Here is a 19480-nt window from a genome sequence, read left to right as displayed (position 1 = left end):
GTCCTCCCGATCTTTCCCATTAATCGTGAATGACCATCGTGGACTGTAGTGTAGTTAATCACGTGGCACAAATGATGTCACTTTTTTTCACACACTATATAAATATCCTCCGTTTGTAGAATTGGCTCATTTACAGACATGCCTATACAAAGTTGGTTCGAGTACAGGCTGGTTGTTATTTTCATTGTCTGTCTGCCACTACTTTTACATTGCAGCTGCAGGGAACAGCCAGACTTATAAGATAAATTAAAGGTAACTGCAAAAACAGCACTTTTACATCTGTAGCATTGTATGTTTTTAAATCATGGATAACATTAAATTGTTTTCCTGTACATAAACTAATATATTATTATAGATACTTACATGAGCACCCGGGATACTCCGCAGCCTTCGTCTCCAGCAGGTTGCGCTTTCTCTCCCTATTTCTATAATCCTCTCTGGATTTGTCATAGAGAATCTCATTGCATTGGTACCACTCCACCAGTTCCCCCTCTTGTTCCCTGTTGAAGTTATATGGCCTTACCTTCTGCCATCTTACCTTTATGTTATCGTCTGCTGAGGATATTGGGGAGGCAACAGCTACTGGGGAGGCAATCTCAAATCCACCTTGATCACCCTCTCCCTGCTCCAAGGAGCCCACAGGCAGTGGTATCTCTGGCATCTCATCTTGCCTCTCCACCTGTCTCTCTTGCTGAGTTTCCTCCTCATTTACCTGCATGGCTACAAACTTTCTGACTTTCTTTGACCCCTTTTTTTGCGCTTTTCTGAGAGGCATCTCTGCAAGTCTTTTTACTGTGAAAAAGATTCTCAAACAATGACAATTAGGTGGGACGTCCTCGATGGACACATGGTCCATTGGCGATATTGAGACCACCTTTTTTTACTCACCTTATGTCCCTTCGGTCAAGCTTCTGGGTTTACCGTTCGCAGGAGTTCCCACGGTACCCGCAAGAGTCATTACGGATATCGCACGGATATCGCACTGGCATCTGCGTTCATATAATGTTGCAACGCTGCTCAAGTCACTCTTGGAGAAATTCAAAAATGTTTGAATTTTCTCCCGACTTTACAAAGTTACACGACTACCTGCCGTTAGCGCCAGGGAGGTCCTCGGTGGTCCACGAATGCCGTACTGCTATCGCAGAAGGTTCCCACGATGTTAAACTCTTGTTAAGTCTTGCTTCAGGTCGCACCGTGAGAAAGCCCTTTAAGACTGTAGTGCTTTCTCTTTTGTCACAACATTTTTGTAATAGCATCAAAGAAAATCGAGTACTGAATGGCGAAGTGAATATTAACCGTGAAGTGTGTGTTCGTCGGAGATAGTACATTTACAACGTGACAACATTGTTGCTGAACACATTTCACATTAAATAAATAAAACAATTATATATATATATATATATAATATATGTGGATATCACTGAGCTCCAGGAGAAGGGGGGTTAGTAATATTAAGGTTAGTAATTATTACTCCACTTGAGGTAAACACCACCCCTTGTCCAGCACCTTTTGATATTTCCTATAATTGAACAATGATGAAAATCACATCTTCTACTTGGCCTGGTTTCCAGAGAAACGTTTAAATGAGTTTGAAATGTAAAAAATATTTGAAGAGGTCGGCCGAACGCACTGTGGGAATTTCACTCACCCCCCTGCAGGAACTATACAACAGGAGGTGCAACTCCAGAGCAAATAAAATCATGGGAGACCCCTTCCACCCCTGCAACGGACTGTTCCAGCTGCGGTCAGGCAAACGCCTCCGTTGCCATGCGGTGAGAACGGAGAGGTTGAGAAGGAGTTTCTTCCCAGAGGCAATTCGGACTGTAAACGCCTATCTCACCAGGGACTAACTCTACAGAACATTTTTCCTTCCATTATTTATTATGTAAAAGAATATGTGTGTTATGATTGTGTTTATAATTTGTTTGGTTGTTTTGTTGTTGTCTTTTGCACAAAAGTCCGTGAGCATTGCCACTTTCATTTCACTGCACATCTCGTATGTGTATGTGACAAATAAACTTGACTTGACTTGAGCTTTTGTTTGCTTGCTATCTATTCAAAGCAGATAATTTTACATCCGTACAACCAAGCCATACACAGTAATCATTCCATGCACTGACAGTATATTAATGTTACATTTGATTCTGATAATGTCTTTAAAATGCCAAAAGAGGCTAAGTTTCCTACGTCAGCTCTCTGCTGTTTGTACTTCATTACACAACAATATTGGCTTAGCTTGGTCGTATGAAATGCACTGTAAATTACATAACTTTAGTGGACTGTTTCTCCAACGGTAAGAGAAGGGAAGTTAATGCATGAGCATTTCAGCAAACAACAAGTAATATTAAAAGGCGACAGTGCCTCTTAAGTATTTGAATACTAGTAAGGCATAGCAAATTATACAGCATTGATGGAATTAAAAACTGATCTGCAAACAACAGTTGACTCAATGGGTGAACAGAGAGAAATGCCAAGACTTTGCTTTGGCCAGAAGACGGGTGGGTCGTTTATGTGTCACTGGTCGATCGTTGAACCGCTGCCCTACTGACCTCTTGTCCAATGGTGGATGAGGTCCCTGTGTGACTCTTCCAACCTGCAGGGAGTGGGTTCTCCCAGCTGTGCCTGGGTGACTACTTCCCCTTGCAATGGCCCACAATCTTCCACTGTATCCATATCCGTGAGGATGAGCAGAGGTTGGTGGAGGAGATCTGCATTGAGAAGGGGTTCCTTTGGGAGATCGTGGAAAGATGGGGTTTTTTTTCCTTTCGTTTAGGGGGGGTTTTGTTTTTTCCTTTTTTTTTTTTTCTTTTTGTCTTTTTATCTTTGTTTTTTTTTTTTTACATTCATAAGTTTCCTTTTAAAGATTTAACTATATTTACATAGAGACCGGGAGGTCTATATTCATTGTGTATTTTGACACTGGTCTCATATTAGGTTATACCTGTTATTAACGTAATCCTGATCCCTATGTATCAATATCATTGTTATGTTTATCATTATTCTTTTTGCTCTGTTTTTTATGTTTTATTTTATTTTATTTTTTTTTTTAAACCAATAAAAATATTTTAAAAGAAAGAAAGAAAGATGTGTGGAAGTCATGGCCTTGTGGATGGGTGGATATTAATATATTTTAAAAGAGGGATCAAGATTAGACTTGATGTGTAAACCTTGGTGCCTTATCTCAGCAGAGTCTGAAGAAGGGTCCTGATGCTGTGAAAGAAACATTGTCTGTCCATTCCCTCCACAGATGTTGCCTGACCCTCTAAGTTCCTCCAGTACTTTGCCTTTTAGTCTCAGTTGCACCCTTGGGTGGGGTGGAGGTGGATTTGTACCCCTCTCACGTGAAAGCAGATCCTGGATTAGTTCATTCATAGCTTTCTCTTGGAGATTTGTCCACGTGCCTTCGACAGTTTAAAGAAGACTTTATTTTGTGCGCCTGGGACATTTGGACATAGAAAATGAAGCAAAAATCGTTATGATTTTCCTTGATGTTTTGGATCAAATCACACTGGCAGCTGGAGAATGGGTTTTGTGGGATAAAGTTTTTGGCGTGATTCCATACCCAAATGCATAATTAATTACTGGAAAATTGGTTTCAGTTCAGCATTCTAATTTTAAAACAGCATGTCATGAAATGATTAATGTAGCTCATGAGATAAAGGCAAACTTCATAAATCATCAAAGCAGCGCTGGGTCTTCCACTGGTAGGGTGGACTCCGATTGAGTGCAGGAGGACAGATTCACGCATTAAAACTTAAAAAATCTCAACGTTCCCTTTATACACCCATACGCGCTTCCTCTTTCAAGCTCTCCCTGATGAGTTCATATTTGTTGAATTGCTTTGTCACTTTCTTCCTGATAACATAATGACAGAGTAAAGGATACTCGCAACTTGTATAATAATTTTCAGATCTATTTTCCCCACCCTTTTTAAGGATCGCTGAGCAGGAGAAGGATAGTTAAGTTACAAAACCCAAGTTTCTTTACATGTGCACTCACATTAGGATGCATAGCTGGATCAATAAGAATAATCGGAAAATATCTCTAGTATTGTGCAATAATTTGGTAAGATGCATCTGATGTTGTCCCTCTGAAACAATGGGAGAATATTGAAACATAGGAAAGCTTCAAAGATGCTCTGTTAAAAGGACCTTTGACTTAAACGATTTTAATTATGAATAAGTAAAGGGCCTGTCCCACTTGCATGCAATTGCCTGCGTTTGGCACGACCAAACGGAAGCAGAGTTCTCGCGAAGTTCGCGCTAAGTACGCGCGTGACATCATTTGCGTCATACTTACCAATCAGCTGGGCAGGAGGTGGGCTGACTGAATTTGGACATTGCACGGCGTCAGGCGGTGTCGTCATCACGCAACGCCACTCGCTAGGCGTACGCTGTCATGACACTGTGAACGCCGTCAGAACGCTGCATACGACCGCAATGCGCCAGCATGCCGACAGGCCATTAGCGCGCGAAGATTTCGGACACTAAAGGGCCTGTTCCACCAGCATGCGATTGCCTGCGTCTAGCGCGACCCAATGTGGTCACTTGAGGCGTACGGCCGGGCGGGGCTAGTCCCACTTCCAAGCACGGAGGCGTATGGAGTTGTGCAGGGCTGGTCCCGACATCGCGCGGGGCTCTGAAAATCCTGCACTGTTCGAAAATTCCGCGTGCCAATGTCTTGTCGCCCCGCAGGCGCATTGAGGGCGTACGCTGCATCTTGACAGCGTATGGCTAGCACGTGGCATTGCGCGATGACATCACCGCCCAGCGTGCCGTTGCATGATGACGTCACCGACCGACGCCGTGCGATGTCCAAATTCAGTCGTCCCGCCTCCTGCCCAGCTGATTGGTGAATATGATGTCGGGACCAGCCCCGCACAACTCCATGCGCCTCCGCGGTTCGAAGTGGAACCAGCCCCGCGAGGCCGTACGCCTCAAGCGACCCTGGTCACGCTAGACGCATGCAATCGCGTGCTGGTGGGACACCCTTGACAGTTTTTCGGAGCCCTGCGCGATGTCAGGACCAGCCCCGCACAACTCCGCGCTTCTAAGTGGGACTGGCTCCGCGCGGCCATATGGTGCCCGTACGCCTCAAGCGACCATGTTTGGTCATGCCAAACACATGCAATCGCATGCAAGTGGGACAGGCCCTTTACATACGTTGATAGGTCTAGTATTGGTTTATTATTGACGCCAGCTACAGTCAAAAACTTTATTTTAAAAAGATCTATCTGAACAGAAAGAGTGAAATGGGTAGAAAGGCTACATGGACAAATGCCTGAAAGCAATTCATGTATTTGACCATGACAGCTATTAGGGTGGCGATTGTAATACTTAGTTTAAATGATGTGTGTAGGTTCAATGCAACAACATGTTGCCTGACCTGCGGAATAACTCCAGCAGTTTGTGTCTATCTTTGGATGTACTGAGAGTCCATTGTTAATGGCTTCATTGTGGTTTGGATCTAGCTTCAATTTTTGTTTCTGATTTCCAGCATTAACAGTAAATTGCCTCCTGTTTGTAATGGTATTCAGCAGATAATTTGATTATCTGTCGATTTACCAATTACACTTTTGTTTATCAAAACAGTGTGTATTTATGGAATGATTAGTAAAATCCCCCCCCCCCCAAATGGAAAAGTATGCAATAGAGTAGATATGCCATTTATTTATTGTCACTATACATGTACAGTGAAACTGAAAGCTGCTCGTACTCAGTGCATACATACAATTTAGCACAAAAAACAAGAAACAGAAAAAACAAAAAACAGAAGGGAGAAAGGGGGGAGGATGGGGGCGGGAATAGGTGCACAATTTCTGCGGCGCTACATACATATATACATATGGAAGTCCGTGTTGGGCAGTGAAGTCAGTGCATGTGTGAATTAGAATTAATAGTAGTTATAATTCTCGGAAAGCAACTATTCCTGAGTCTATTTGTCCTGGATTTGATGCACCTATAGCGCCTTCCAGAGGGCAGCAGGTCGAACAGTCCAAATGCAGGATGGGAGCTGTCTTTGATGATCTTCTTTGCCCTGCTAAGGCAGCGGGAGGTGTAGATGTCCATCAGGGAGGGGGAGAGGGCAGCCAATGATCCTCTGCGCTGTCCTAGTTACCCTCTGAAGCCTCTCCCTGTCTGCCATGGTGCAGCTGCCATACCATGCTGTAATGCAGTATGTCAGCAGGCTCTCGATGGACGAGCGGTAGAAGGTCAGCAGCAGGTTAGAGTCCAGGTTGTGCTTCCTGAGGACCCTCAGGAAATGCAGCCGCTGCTGAGCCTTCTTGATGACCGCTGTCGTGTTGTCCATCCAGGAGATATCAGCAGCGATATGGACGCCGAGAAACCGGAAGGTGTTGACCCTCTCCACACACTCGCCGTTGATGTGTAGGGGGACTAAGTCGGTGCTGTGCCTCCTGAAGTCGACAATGAGCTCTTTTGTTTTCCTGGTGTTCAGAGCCAGATTGTTTTCTGAGCACCAGGTTGTCAACTTCAGGACTTCCTCTCTGTAGGCTGCCTCATCTCCCTTTGAAATAAGTCCGACTACAGTAATGTCGTCAGCAAATTTGACGATGCGGTTGTTGTTGTGGGCCGGACTATAGTCGTAGGTGTAGAGACAGTATAAGAGGGGGCTTAGCACACAGCCCTGTGGGGAACCGGTACTCAACCTGCGAGTGGAGGAGAGGTGGGGGCCGAGTCTCACAGTCTGGGGCCGGTTGGTGAGGAAATCCTTTATCCAGGCACATGTGAGAGTGGGGAGGCCGAGAGTGACCAGTTTACCAATGAGAATGTCTGGAATGATTGTATTAAAGGCTGAACTAAAATCCACAAAGATAGGCATATACTGCTAATAAATTGTTTCCCAGTGAGAAGTGCAGAACAGGCTGCAGATGTATGTCAACTCATTGTACTTTGCCTCCAACATTTATTTATTGCAATGACTTCAGTGAAACTCCTAAGCATTTATTGGAAAGTTTTATTGTGTATGCGGAAGCACTATTTTTTTTAGATTTTTTTGGGGGAAAAAAATCGAGACATAGCCATAAGGTGTGGAAATGTGCCCTTCAGCCCAACTTATCCATGCCATCCAAGACGCCCTATCTAAGCATCCTATTTACCCAGCTTTGGCCCATATCCCTCTAAGCCTTTCCCTTCCATGTACATGACAAAATGCGCCTGCGTCTATCTGGTTCCAAACCAGAGACCAAATTCACCTTAAAGGTGTGCCCTCTAGTCTTTGACATTCCCCAGAATGAAAATGGTCAAAGATTAGAGGCGAGATCTTTAAGGCGAGAGGCAAAGCTTAAAGGAGATTTACCGGGAAAGTTTTTCACACAGAGTGGGGGGTGCCGGAAGCACACTGCCAGGGGTGGTGGTGGAGGCGAATAAGATAGTGGCATTTAGGAGACCTTTGGATAGGTGGTTGGATTTGCAGGGAATAGAGGGATATAAATAATGTACAGGCAGATAAGAGTTGGTTTAGGCATCATCTTTGGCACAGATATTGTGCTGTACTGTTCTAAGTTCTCTTCTATGTTCTTTCTGTTAAAGAGTTTAACAATATTTGTACAGGTGGAAAATGAGAACACCCACCCCTTTATTTTTAGATCGTAAAAAATCCAGATATTTTCAATATTCATTGCATAAAATTGGCAAAAAGATAACTAAACTAAATTTAACTTTTTTCTTGTGAATAATGAAATCCAGAAAATTGAACTTGATCCAGCCAGAATCTCTCTTGTCAGATCTGTCCAAATTGGTGAAGGCTTTAGTTTTCTTCTTAAATTTGATCATTCTATTAGCTTGCACACATAATGCCGATTGAAAAACATTTGCAAAAAGTGTGAAGTTTATAATATTTGATCTTAATAATATTAACAAATGCTGCACGTTTAACTGCACATATTCCCCCCTTCAAATCTTCATTCGTCTCCTGTTAAAAAGTTACAAAATACTCTTTCCGTCACAGTGATTTAAATCTTAGCAAATTGTGGCTTTAAAATCTTTTGGGCATATGTGGTCATCCTAAGTCGGTCTGCTCTGATTATTTTTATTTATAGTCACTAGCTGAAATGGGACATTCGGCCCACATTGTCCTACTGGTATGCCAAGTTGGCATACTGGGCTGGTCTCATTTGCCTATATTTGGCCTATTTTTCTCTCTAAACCCTTCCTATCCATATATCTGTCGAATTGTCTTTTAAGCTTCGCAATTGTATTCCCTTGTATCCACGTCTATTGTTTCCTCGGCAGCTCATTCCAGTACAGACTACCCTCGGTGTGCAAATGGTGTCACTGCAAAGGGGCACCTTTTAATTACAGAAACCAGCTTCCCAATAATAATCCTTCCAAGATCCTATGAATGTCTTTATTAATTCTTCACTTAGCAATGTTTTCATGAAAATAATTTGCATAGCCCTGGTGTCAGAGGATAATTATAATTTTTCATTGTTAGTAAACTTGCTCTGCCTTGAAACCTTTCATAGTTAGTTGCCTGATGTACTTCTGCTGATTTCTGACCAGTTTTATTTTAATGGTCATTATTGACTTCACGGCAATATTTAGAAGAGTGTCTACCAGGTGGAGAGTGCTTGCCATGTTCATCCAAGGAAGATCACATGACCATAAGAGATAGGAGCAAAATTAGGCCATTTGTGTCATCAAGTCTGTACTGCTATTCGATCATAGCTGATCTATTTTTCCCTCTCAACCCCATTCCCCAGCCTTCTCCCCATAACCTTCGACACCCTTACTAATCAAAAACCTCTCAGTCTCTGCTTTAAAAATACCCAATGTCGTGGCCTCCACTGCTGTCTATGGCAATGAATTCCACAGATTCACCACCCTCTGGTACAATAATTTCCTCCTCATCTCCATTCTAAAGGCATGTACTTTTGTTTTGAGGGTTTGCTCTCTGGTCCTAGACTGTCCCATTACTGGAAACATTCTCTCCACATCCACTCTATCGAGGCCTTCAGTTATTCAGTAGGTTTCAATTAGATCCCTTTTCATCCTTCGAACCTCCAGCGAGTACAGGTCCAAAGCCATCAAATGCTCTTCATACGTTAACCCAATCATCCCAGGGATCAGTCACGTAAACCTCCTCCGGACTCGCTTCAATGCCAGAACATGCTTCCTCAGATATGGTAACAAAAACTGCCCGTAATATTCCAAATGTGGCCCGACCAGAGCCTTATAAAGCCTTAGCATTACATCCTTGCTTTTATATTCTAGTTCTTTCAAAATGAATGCCAACAATAAATTTGCCTTCCTTACTGAACTTACAAATTAACCTTTTGGGAACCGTGCACCAGTACTGCCAAGTCTCTTTGCTGAATTCTGATTTCTGAACCCACTCCCCATTTAGAAAATAGCCCACACATTTATTCCTACCACTGAAGTGTATGACCATACAATTTGCTATTTGTATTCAATTTGCCACTTCTTTGCCCACTCTCCCAACCTGTCCAAGTCATTCTGCAGACTCCCTGCTTCCTTCTCACCAACAGCCCTTCCACCTATGTTGGTGTCAACTGAAAACTTGACCACAAATACTTGGAGGAGTATCTGCCAAAGTGTAGAGCGATTACAATGATCATCCGAATGTTCCCTCACTGAAAGTCTTGGATGGGCAGGAGATGACAATCTACTGAAGACTGGATCTGGGGCATTCAAGTTAAATGACCCACGCTCGTGCAAGAGGTCCCGGTGTGACTTCCAGAAGGCCATTGAGAACTCTTCTAAACTAAACTGGATGCTCAGACAAATGATTGACAACTGTGACAGTGCAGTCTATGAGGGCAACGTCAGAAGGTCCTTCTTGAGGAAACCCTCTTAAAACATTCCTGTCAGTGTTCTCAAACATGCGCCGATCAACTGGCTGGCATCTTCGCAGACACCTTCAAACTCTCACTACCTATGGTGCGAGATCCCCACCTGCTTAAAGGGCATCTATAATACTGATACCCAAGAAGAACAAGGCGACATGCCTCAATCAATACTAACTGATGGCACTCATAGCTATTGTGATGAAGGGCTTTGAGAGGTTGGTTATAACACTAATCAATTCCTGCTTCAGTAATGACCTGGACTGACTTCAATTCACCTACCTTACCGCCACAACAGATTAACAGTCGAAGCCACCTCACCGACTCCCCACTCCGTGCTGGACCACTCGGACAACAGGAACACATACATCAGGCTGCTGTTCATCGGTTACTGCTTGGTTTTCGAAACCATCATGCCTTCCAAACGTTATCAATGCTCAGGGAACTGGGTCTGACAATGCGCCTCCCAATTAACTTGAATCCTGAATCTTCCATCGGAATCTCGGACAGCAGGAATTAGCCACATACCTCTCCTGCTGTTCACACAGGGTTACCTGCTTGTTCAGTTTTCGACTGTGCAAGACATCATCCCTTCCATCTTTAAATTATCGATGATGAATGCCAGGGAACTGACAGAGTCAGAAGGGAGATTGATAAGCTAATTGAGCGGTGCCAGAAACGAAAATCTTGCACTTAGCAAGGCCAAGGAGTTGATTGTGACTTCGGATCGGAAAGTGAGGGATCAGAAAATGTCTTTGCCATGTCTTACTACCTCCTGCCTGGGTTTCACACTAGTTACAGAGGACCAGGTTGAATAAGTTAGGTCTTTATTCTCTGGAGCGCAGAAGTTGACCTGATGTCTTTAAAATGATGAGAGGGATAGACTCTTTTCCCTTTCAGACTGGGAAGATTCAGACAAGAGTTCCAATGCAATCTTCAAAATTACCGATGACAGAAGTTTAGGGGTAATATGAGGGGCGACAGAGTACAGAAGGGAGATTGATAAGCTAATTGAGCGGTGCCAGAAACGAAAATCTTGCACTTAGCAAGGCCAAGGAGTTGATTGTTGACTTTCGGAACGGAAAGTGAGGGATCCACGAAAATGTCTTTGTCGACAGGATGGCAGTGGAGAGAGTCAACAGCTTCAATTGCTGGGCGTACACATCTCTGATGATTTTTTCTGTCTTCAGCACATTGATGCAATCATAAAGAAATCTCAATAGCAACTCCACCTCCTCAAGAGTTTGGAGAGATTCAGTATGATTCCGAATACTCTATTGAACTTCATCAAGTGTGTAATGGAGACCGTACTGATAGATTACATCACAACCTGGTTTGGAAATTCTAATGACCAAGAATGAAGGAACCCACAGTGCCAGATACTGCCCGGTCCATCACAGACAATAAACAATATGTGCAGGATTAGGCCATTCGGCCCTTTGAGCCAGCACAGGTACTACTGACCTCCTCACCATCAAAAGGATCTACAGGAAACACTGTGTCAAGAAGGCTGCCAATATCATCAAAGACCCACTCCACCCTTTGCCATACTGTAATTTTGTGATTACCATCAGGAAGAAAGTACAGGAACCTGAAAACCGTGACCTCCATGTAACAGGTATAGCTTGGACCCAATAGCAGCACAGAATCAGGCAGGTATAATTGGTAATGAACCTTATTATGATACTGTAACACAGAGTAGTAACACAGGAATGGGTACACCGTACTGACACAGAGGCTCAGGATTGAGCGAGGGTTCCGAAGAGGGGCAGGCAGGAGACGCAGTCGGGGTAGCGGAAGGTCCGGTAACCAGGAGATCCAACACACGATGCAACCAAACCAGCGAGGGACAGACAAAAGGAGAGTCGAAGTCAGGCAGGAAGTCGAGGAGCCGTTGCAGGGATACACCAAACAGCCGAGGAGAGAGGCAGACAGAAACCAGGAGGTCGGGGACAGAAGGCTGAGGTGCTATTTGGGAAGACGACAGGATGGAATGGTCAGGGGCAGGCAGGTTCGAATCCGTGTTGGCAGTCAGGAAATCGCTGGAGAGTCTTGCATGAATGCTGAGAACAATCTGGCACTGTGTGAACGGTGAGGAGAGTCTATATACCGGGTTAATAGGTGATCAGAGGCAACTGAGTGCAACAAGTGAGGAGAGTAAGGTTGATGAGAGGGGAGTGGCAGGCAGGCAGGCAGGTGAGGAGAAGGAGGGACCAGTGGAAAAGTACTGGGAGGTGAAGCGGATGAGAATGAGGAGAGGGCAGACTGTGACACTCCAAGGTCAGGAACAGCTTCTTCCCAGCAACCATCAGGCTCTGGGAACCATCTGCACAACCTTATTCACAATCCTACCTCAGCTCCAAACCACACATTACTACTGTTGTTTTAGTCGGGCAGCTCAGTGGCGCAGAAGTAGAGTTGCTGCCTTGTAGCGCCAGAGGCCCGGGTTCAATCCTGACCATAGGTGCTGTCTGTATGGAGTTTGCACATTCTCCCTGTGACTGCATGGGTTTTTCCTGGGTGCTCCAGTGTCCTCCCACATTCCAAAGACATGCAGGTTTGTAGGCCAATTGGCTGTTGTAAATTGTCCCTAGTGTATTGGATAGAACTAGTATATGGATGATCATTGGTTGGCATGGTCTCAATGGGCCAAAGGGTCTGTTTCCATGCTGTACCTCTAAAAATTACTTTGGTTTTTGCACGATAATTATCTGGTTTACTTGGAATAACTAATAATTTGTTCTATATTTAGCATTGTTATTGCATCGAATGTGTCTGTAAAACTGCAACAAGTAAGAATTTTACTGTTCCAATTCGTAAAATAAACAATCAACTCTTAATCCTTAATGCATTTGCTGAGTACAGCGAGATTGGCAAGTTTTGTATGTACACTGTTCCAATTATTGATATGCTGCATACTAAAAGACCTGCTATTGACACAATGTACCTGCTAGATAAGGTACCCACCACCTGTTACGCAAATGACAGAAATGCTACAGCACTAACAAGCACACAGTTGTAGAATCATCTTAGCTTGCACACACATGATAGATTGAAAAGATACGCAGGAGGAAGTGTAAAAGTTTACATTCAATATTCATAACAGTGTTGCCTAAATTGGCAATTTGCAAATACTGCAAATATCTCCCTTCAAATCTTAATCCATCTGTTTGAAAATCATGGAACTTAGCTTATGAATCACAACGATTCAGATCTTAGCAAATCATGGTGTTAAATGTTTTAGGCTTTTGAGGTCATGCTGAGTCTGTCTGCTCTGATTTTCTCTCATCCAGCCCCTGTCCCACTTAGGAAACCTGAACGGAAACCTCTGGTGACCTTGCGCCCCACCCAAGGTTTCCGTGAGGTTCCCGGAGGTTTTGGTCACTCTCCCTAATGGTCGAAAGTGGTTTCCACGTAGTCAAGGCTTCTTCTATGTTCCTGCGATTATTTCAACAAATTCAAACCCGGCCTCGGCTACTCGACTAAAAATAGGTTGCCGTTTGGTCGAAGCCAGTGGAGTGGGGTCGCTATTTACTTACAGGCAGTCGAAGGCAATCTCCTTCGCTGACCGGTCATTTTGATTGGCTCATTGGAGTTTTCAGCAAAGATCCTATAAGATCTTTGGTTTTCAGGACCTAGAAGATCGCTAGAAGGTAAAATGCCCGCTAACTTTATTAAACTTCTTAAAACTGTCTCCACTCCTTCTCCCCTCTCCACCCTTCTCTCCCCCTCTCTCTCCCTCTCTCTCCCCCTCTCTCTCTTCCCCTCTCCCCCTCCCTCTCCCCTCTCTCTCCCCTTTCTCTCTCACTCTCTGCCCTCTCTCTCCCCTTCTCTCTCCCCTTCTCTCTCCCCTTCTCTCTCCCCTTCTCTCTCCCCTTCTCTCTCCCCTTCTCTCTCCCCTTCTCTCCCCCCTTTCTTTCCCCTTCTCTCCCTCCCTCCCGCGCTCTCTAAAGGACTTCCCATGTTCTGTGGCAGCCGTTTACCTTCCTCTTCATCGCGCAGACAGCGCTCCTCCGAGGTTTTCGTCAGCCTCCCTTCCTGCTTCCACTACCTGCAACCTCCGGCAACCACCTGCAACCTCCGGGAACCGCAAGGAAACCTTAGGGTGGGGCGCAAAGTCTCCAGAGGTTTCCGTTCAGGTTTCCTAAGTGGGACAGGGGCTTGGTATCACTGGAGGACATAGATAGGCGACGTTTCGGGTTGGGGCCCTTCCTCAGACATGCACACCTCAATAAATGCGTGTGGGGCATCTTACCGTGAGAGGCAGGGAGCAGATGAGGAAGATGACGTTCATGAGGACTAGAAGGATGAGGTTGTCGAGCTCCTGGTAGTGTGCGAAGTGCCTGACGCGGCTGCCGCTCAGGCTGGAGTTGCTCCGTTGCCTCTGGTGCTTGAACATCTTGGTCAAGTTGACCGCCGCCGAGGTGTTGCACACCAGCACTGCGCCGACGAGGATAGCCATCAGCGTGGCATACAGCACCGAGAAGGACACCGAGTTCGTCTCGCCCCTGGTCATGTTGAAAAAGCACCAAGTGCCTGGGCAGTATTGCTTGGTGGTGCCCAGACCCATGAAGGGCAGGGAGCAGATCACCAGGCTACACAGGTACACGGCGGGGAAGACGATGACCACCCGGCGCCTGGTGAAGTGCTCCTCGTAAAAGAAAGGGTGGCTGATGGACAGCCAGCACTCCAGGGCCATGGTAAACAAGAAGAACATCGAGGCCAGGCCGAAGAAGGACATGCTGAAGGAGAAGTAGTCGCAGAGCCCGTTGTGCTGGGGAAGGGCTATCAAGGTGATGTTGGTGGCGTACGACACGAAGACCACCGGGCTGATCAGACACTTGCCCAGGAGGTCGGTCACCACTAGCCCGGTGACCAGAATGTAGAAGACGCTCACATGGCGCGTTTCCTTCTTGTGTTTGTACAGGATGGCCAGCGCGATAATGTTACCGATCAACCCAGCGGTGAAGAGTACAATGCTGCTCACCACGTTGCCGCCCGGGTGCACGGTGGTGGTGTCCTCGCAAGATGCCATCCCTGGCAGTCCCGCAACTCTCTCTCTCTGACCCTCCTCGTCTCTGTCCGCCCTGGGGCAACGTGGCAAGAAGCGTGACTCTAGCCACCTCCAATCTCCAGTCTGGCGGGCGAGAGGTGTTAGTTCCGAGCGGCCCAGTCAGTCGCCTTGAAGTTTCAGCTCCGGGAAGAGCGATCGCCGCTCGGATACTTCAGTTGAAGAAGGCGTTCAGATCAAAATTAACACTGGCACAAAAGCACTGGTGGAGAGCGCCCTACTTGTTGCAAATGCACACGGACGTGTCTCGGCTCGTCTCAGGAGCGCAGTGCTGGTGGTGATGTCCTGTTCCCCGATCCCTCTGATGAAGAAAGTGCAAGGCGGCGCCTTATCTTTAAACCAAACCTTGCGCAAAGGGATTCCCGTGAGGAATCGGCTTCTTCGTGTGATTGGTTTATTCTTCCTTCCAAAGAATCGCGTGTTGTAATCTTTCAAGATTATTATATCCGCATGCATTACATTTCAACCATGGCTATCCCAAGTGCACTGTCATCCCAAATTCACAGTGAAAAGTCGACTCAGCGGGTCCGTGATATCCGCGCAACAGGTGCAAGCATTACTGAGTCTAACACTATTAAATATATAGGCACCAAGCATATATGAGGAGTTTTTGCACAACTTTTGTTTCATATGGGTTTTTTTTTAAATTCTGAATAAAGTTTATTTTTTAAATAAAAAATATCTGTGCTACTTACAAAAACTATTTAAGAAGTATGTCCAAGAAGGATTTGTTTCCAACTAAAACATTACCTGCTCTCTCCACCGATGCTGCCTGACTTACTGAGTGTTTCCAACATGGTTTGATTTTGTTTCTGATGTCCGGCACTTGCCGTTTAAAAAATGTATCATATTTAATAGTACTGATGTCAGGGGTTATGGGGTGAAGGCAGGGGAATGGGGTTTAATGGGGAGAAGGCAGGGGAATGGGGTTAGGATGGAGAGATAGATCAGCCATGATTGAAGGGCGGAGACTTGATGGGCCGAATGGGCAAATTTACGATCCTATCATTTATGAATTTAAGAATTTTTTTTCCTCAAGATTAAGTATCACCCACACGGTTAGTTTGTAATCACAAGCAAAATTCATAACTGCCAAATAACCTCTTGTAGGTATTCAGAAAAGTATTTATTCATCATATACAAACATTAAATTATTTAAATACAAAGTTGTTGCTGAATTTAATAACAGTTGCCAGGAAAACAGTGGAAAAATAAGAATCCAATGTTAAGGACTTATGTAATTTATTCATTACAATTCCTTGTTGCAGTGACTGACAAATGATGTTAAATATTAAGTACAATTATTAATTTATAGCTGACTTACACAATGCAGTATTTTCATGATTGATTGAACCAGTAAATTATAAACAGTGATCATGGGCAAATCCATTTATATTTCAAATGTTTCCAGTCCATGCTGACTTTGTGAACATTTCAAAGGTAATCACATTATAGCTGCCCAGTGGGTCTGTGTACTCACGGCGACATACTTTAACCATATACTGACATTTGCCACACATAACAAGACTCACCCATCATTCTGGCATAAACTAACAAACATGTCCTGGTATGTATGCGGTGAAATCAAGCACAGAGCTGTTGCAAAAACAATGTTCTAACTTTGAAAGTTGGCCAAAACATAGACAAAAGAAAAATTACTGTCAGAAAATAAAGTCATAGTCATACAGCAATGATGAAAGCCCTTTGACCCACCGTTCCATTCTGAACTTCTTTTGCCCTACTACATCATAAAGTTTGCCTACATTTTTTTAATGCCTTGCCTATTTGAGTGTCTGTGTAAATATCTCCTAATCATAGTAATTGTATCTGAATCCACACCTCCCCCTGGCAGTGTTTTCCAAATATCCATTGTAATTGTAAAATAAATCTTATTTCCTTGAACCCTTTCAAAATCCCTTCCTCTCACTACAAACATGTGACCTCTTGTTTTTTTTTTAAATTCCTGCACAATTCCGGTTGCCAGGGTGTAGAAAGGATCTGGGAAAAAAAGATTTTTACAATGTCCCCTGATGACGCTTCTCATAATCATGTGCAATTCTATTAGCCTCCTTTGTTCCAGAGAAAAAAATCTCATCCTATTCAATCTCTCCCCAGAAGTAAAATTCTCAAATCCAGGCAAAATCCTGGTGAATCTTCTATGCGCTCCATCCAGTGCAATCAAATCCTTCCAATATTTCGGCAACCAAATTTGCTCATAATACTCCAAGTTTGCAACGTAACATCCTAATGTTTATATAGTAGCCTATGCCTATAAGACTACCATGCCTTATGACACCATCACCACCCTACTAACCTGCGTTGCCTCTATCAAGCAACTATTGACTTAACCTCCGAAGTCTCTCAGTTCATCAACATTCCTCAGTGATCTACTAGTTACTGTGTACATCCTAGTCCTATTTGACTTCCGGAAATGTCTCACCTTACACTTATCAGGATTAAATTCCATTTGCCAATGCTTGGACCAATTTTCTATCTGATCCATATCTTGCTATAGCCTTATTAACCTTCCTCGATATTCATAAGCCAACAATTTTCATATCACAAAGATCTTTGCCATGGGCCCAGCATTGGTTTTTTCCCTTACTTCCCTCAGTATCCTGGGATAGATCCCACCTGGTCCCGAGGACTTAAACACCTTACTGTTTTTCAAGACAAAAGCACCTCCTTATTAATTCTGACACACCTAATAAAATCAGTGTAACCCACCATAATCTCACCATCATCCTTGTCCTTCTCATTTGTTGCCACTGAAACAAAGTATTATTTAGACTGCAGCCATGTCCTCCGGTTTCATGCATAAATCTCCTACTTGAGTGGACCTACCCTTGAGCTAATCCCTTGCTTCTAACATTTGCATACAATGCCTTGGGGTCTTCCTTAATACTAGCCGCCAAGGACATTTCATAGACACTTTTAACCCTGTTAATTACCTGGCAAAGTTCTTCCCTGAGTTCCTCCACCAGCATTAGCAGTCTTGGGATCCTATTTTTTAAGAGGAGATAAAGATCTCTGTCATGGCCCCAGCATTTTTCTTTTCCCATAGTTTCGTGCAACAGATCACCATTTTCAGAGGTTTCAAAGGTCTGTTTATTGTCACGTGTACCAATTAAGGTACAGTGAAACCATCTGCAGTTGGGGCGATTGAACCTTCTGTAGCCAGTAATCGAAGCTCCGGCCATCGGGGCAGTCGAAGCTCCTGCGGTTGGAGCTCCCGAAGTCGGTCCCTAACCAGGGACCGCAAGCTCCATGATGTTAAGTCCTGCAGGCAAGGGGTATTGTAATAATGCAGGATAATGTGCTGGGGTGAAAGATAAGTCAGGACATTGATGAATGGAGGAACTAGCTCAATGTGATGTCTTATGACTACTGTTTGGTGTTGGGTCTGAAGTCATTGTCTTTAAACACCCTTTCCTGCAGTTGGATGAAGGTTGAGAGAAAGTGGATTTTGTTTTCAACATCTATCCTTATGCTGAAGTTACAGTAGTTCTTGAGATATGTTTAATTCTCCTTATTTACAAGTATCTTGTCAGGGTGTGATATTAGGTGATAAAGCAGGCAGATGGATGAAGAGCCTTGGTCTTGAGAAGTGTTGGAAGGAACTTTAAACTGGTTTAAACCAAAGATAGACACACAATGCTGGTGTAGCTCAGCGGGACAACTGGAGAGAAGGAATGTTTTTAATTTATTTATTCAGTGGGGGGGTGGTGAAGACATGACAAGGGTTGGGGGTTGGGGTTAGAGGAGAGCTGGGGAGTGGATGGAGGTTGCGTTGAGGTCCTGTGGGGGGATGGTGGATGTTCAGAGAGGAAGGGGGGGGGGGGGGCGTGAGGACTATTGCATGGGTGGTGTGGTCAGAAGAAGGGTCTCAACCTGAAAAATCATCCATTCCTTCTCTCCAGAGATGCTGGCTGCCCCGCTGAGTGACTCCAGCATTTTGTGTCAGGAATATTTGTGTAAGGTATGTCCTCCATGGAGGAGTTGACAAAGCTCTATAATGTATGGACATTTGAAAAAAGAAGATAAATCGATCTCTACAATTGGTTGCAGCACACTTTAGTCACATCATCTGTTTTGCAGGTTACTCTAAAGTAATCTCGAGGCATTTTTTTGCATTTAAATCAACCTTGAAGCTTATTTTTCTCCTACAGAGGGCCTTTGATGGAGTTCTATCTTGCCAATGACAGCAATATTTAATTCCAACCTCTAAGGTACAGTCTCCAGTTTGCTCAATAAAGGGCACAGATGAAGATTTGCTCTCTCCGAGATGCTTAAAGTTCCAAGACATGTCCATAATCTTGTTTTACACCCCCCCCCCCACCCCCTGAATATCCACATTGATTTATCTTATTTAAAGTAACCCTTGTATTCCATCTCTCCAACCTCCCCCACCCTAATCGTCCTCACAGTTCCACTGTTCGTATCCCTTTTGTTATCGCCTCTTCCCTAGCCAAAATGGGCCATTATGGGCTCCACCCTTCCGTGGTCATTTGCTGTCGGCTCTGATTTGTTCTGGCCTTTTCCTACATCCAGTTCCCTCCCCTCGTCTTTCAGTCTTTTGAAGG

The 19480-nt window shown here is 44.4% G+C and overlaps 1 protein-coding gene across 1 annotated transcript in view; it reads right to left on the bottom strand.

Annotated features, from left to right (window-relative positions):
• LOC129700162 (prostaglandin D2 receptor-like) overlaps window positions 1–14961 on the bottom strand; it is a 43946-nt gene extending 28985 nt beyond the window's left edge. Inside the window, exon 1 of the mRNA XM_055640412.1 lies at window positions 14082–14961. Within this exon, the coding sequence (XP_055496387.1) occupies window positions 14082–14861 (780 nt within the window). The 5' untranslated portion in view covers window positions 14862–14961. The remainder of the gene's footprint in view (window positions 1–14081) is intronic.
• Window positions 14962–19480: the final 4519 nt, after the last annotated feature.

This window comes from Leucoraja erinacea, chromosome 9, assembly GCF_028641065.1.
Source record: "Leucoraja erinacea ecotype New England chromosome 9, Leri_hhj_1, whole genome shotgun sequence".
In the NCBI taxonomy this organism is placed as follows: Eukaryota; Metazoa; Chordata; class Chondrichthyes; order Rajiformes; family Rajidae; genus Leucoraja; species Leucoraja erinaceus.
This window is presented reverse-complemented; position numbering and strand designations above follow the sequence as displayed.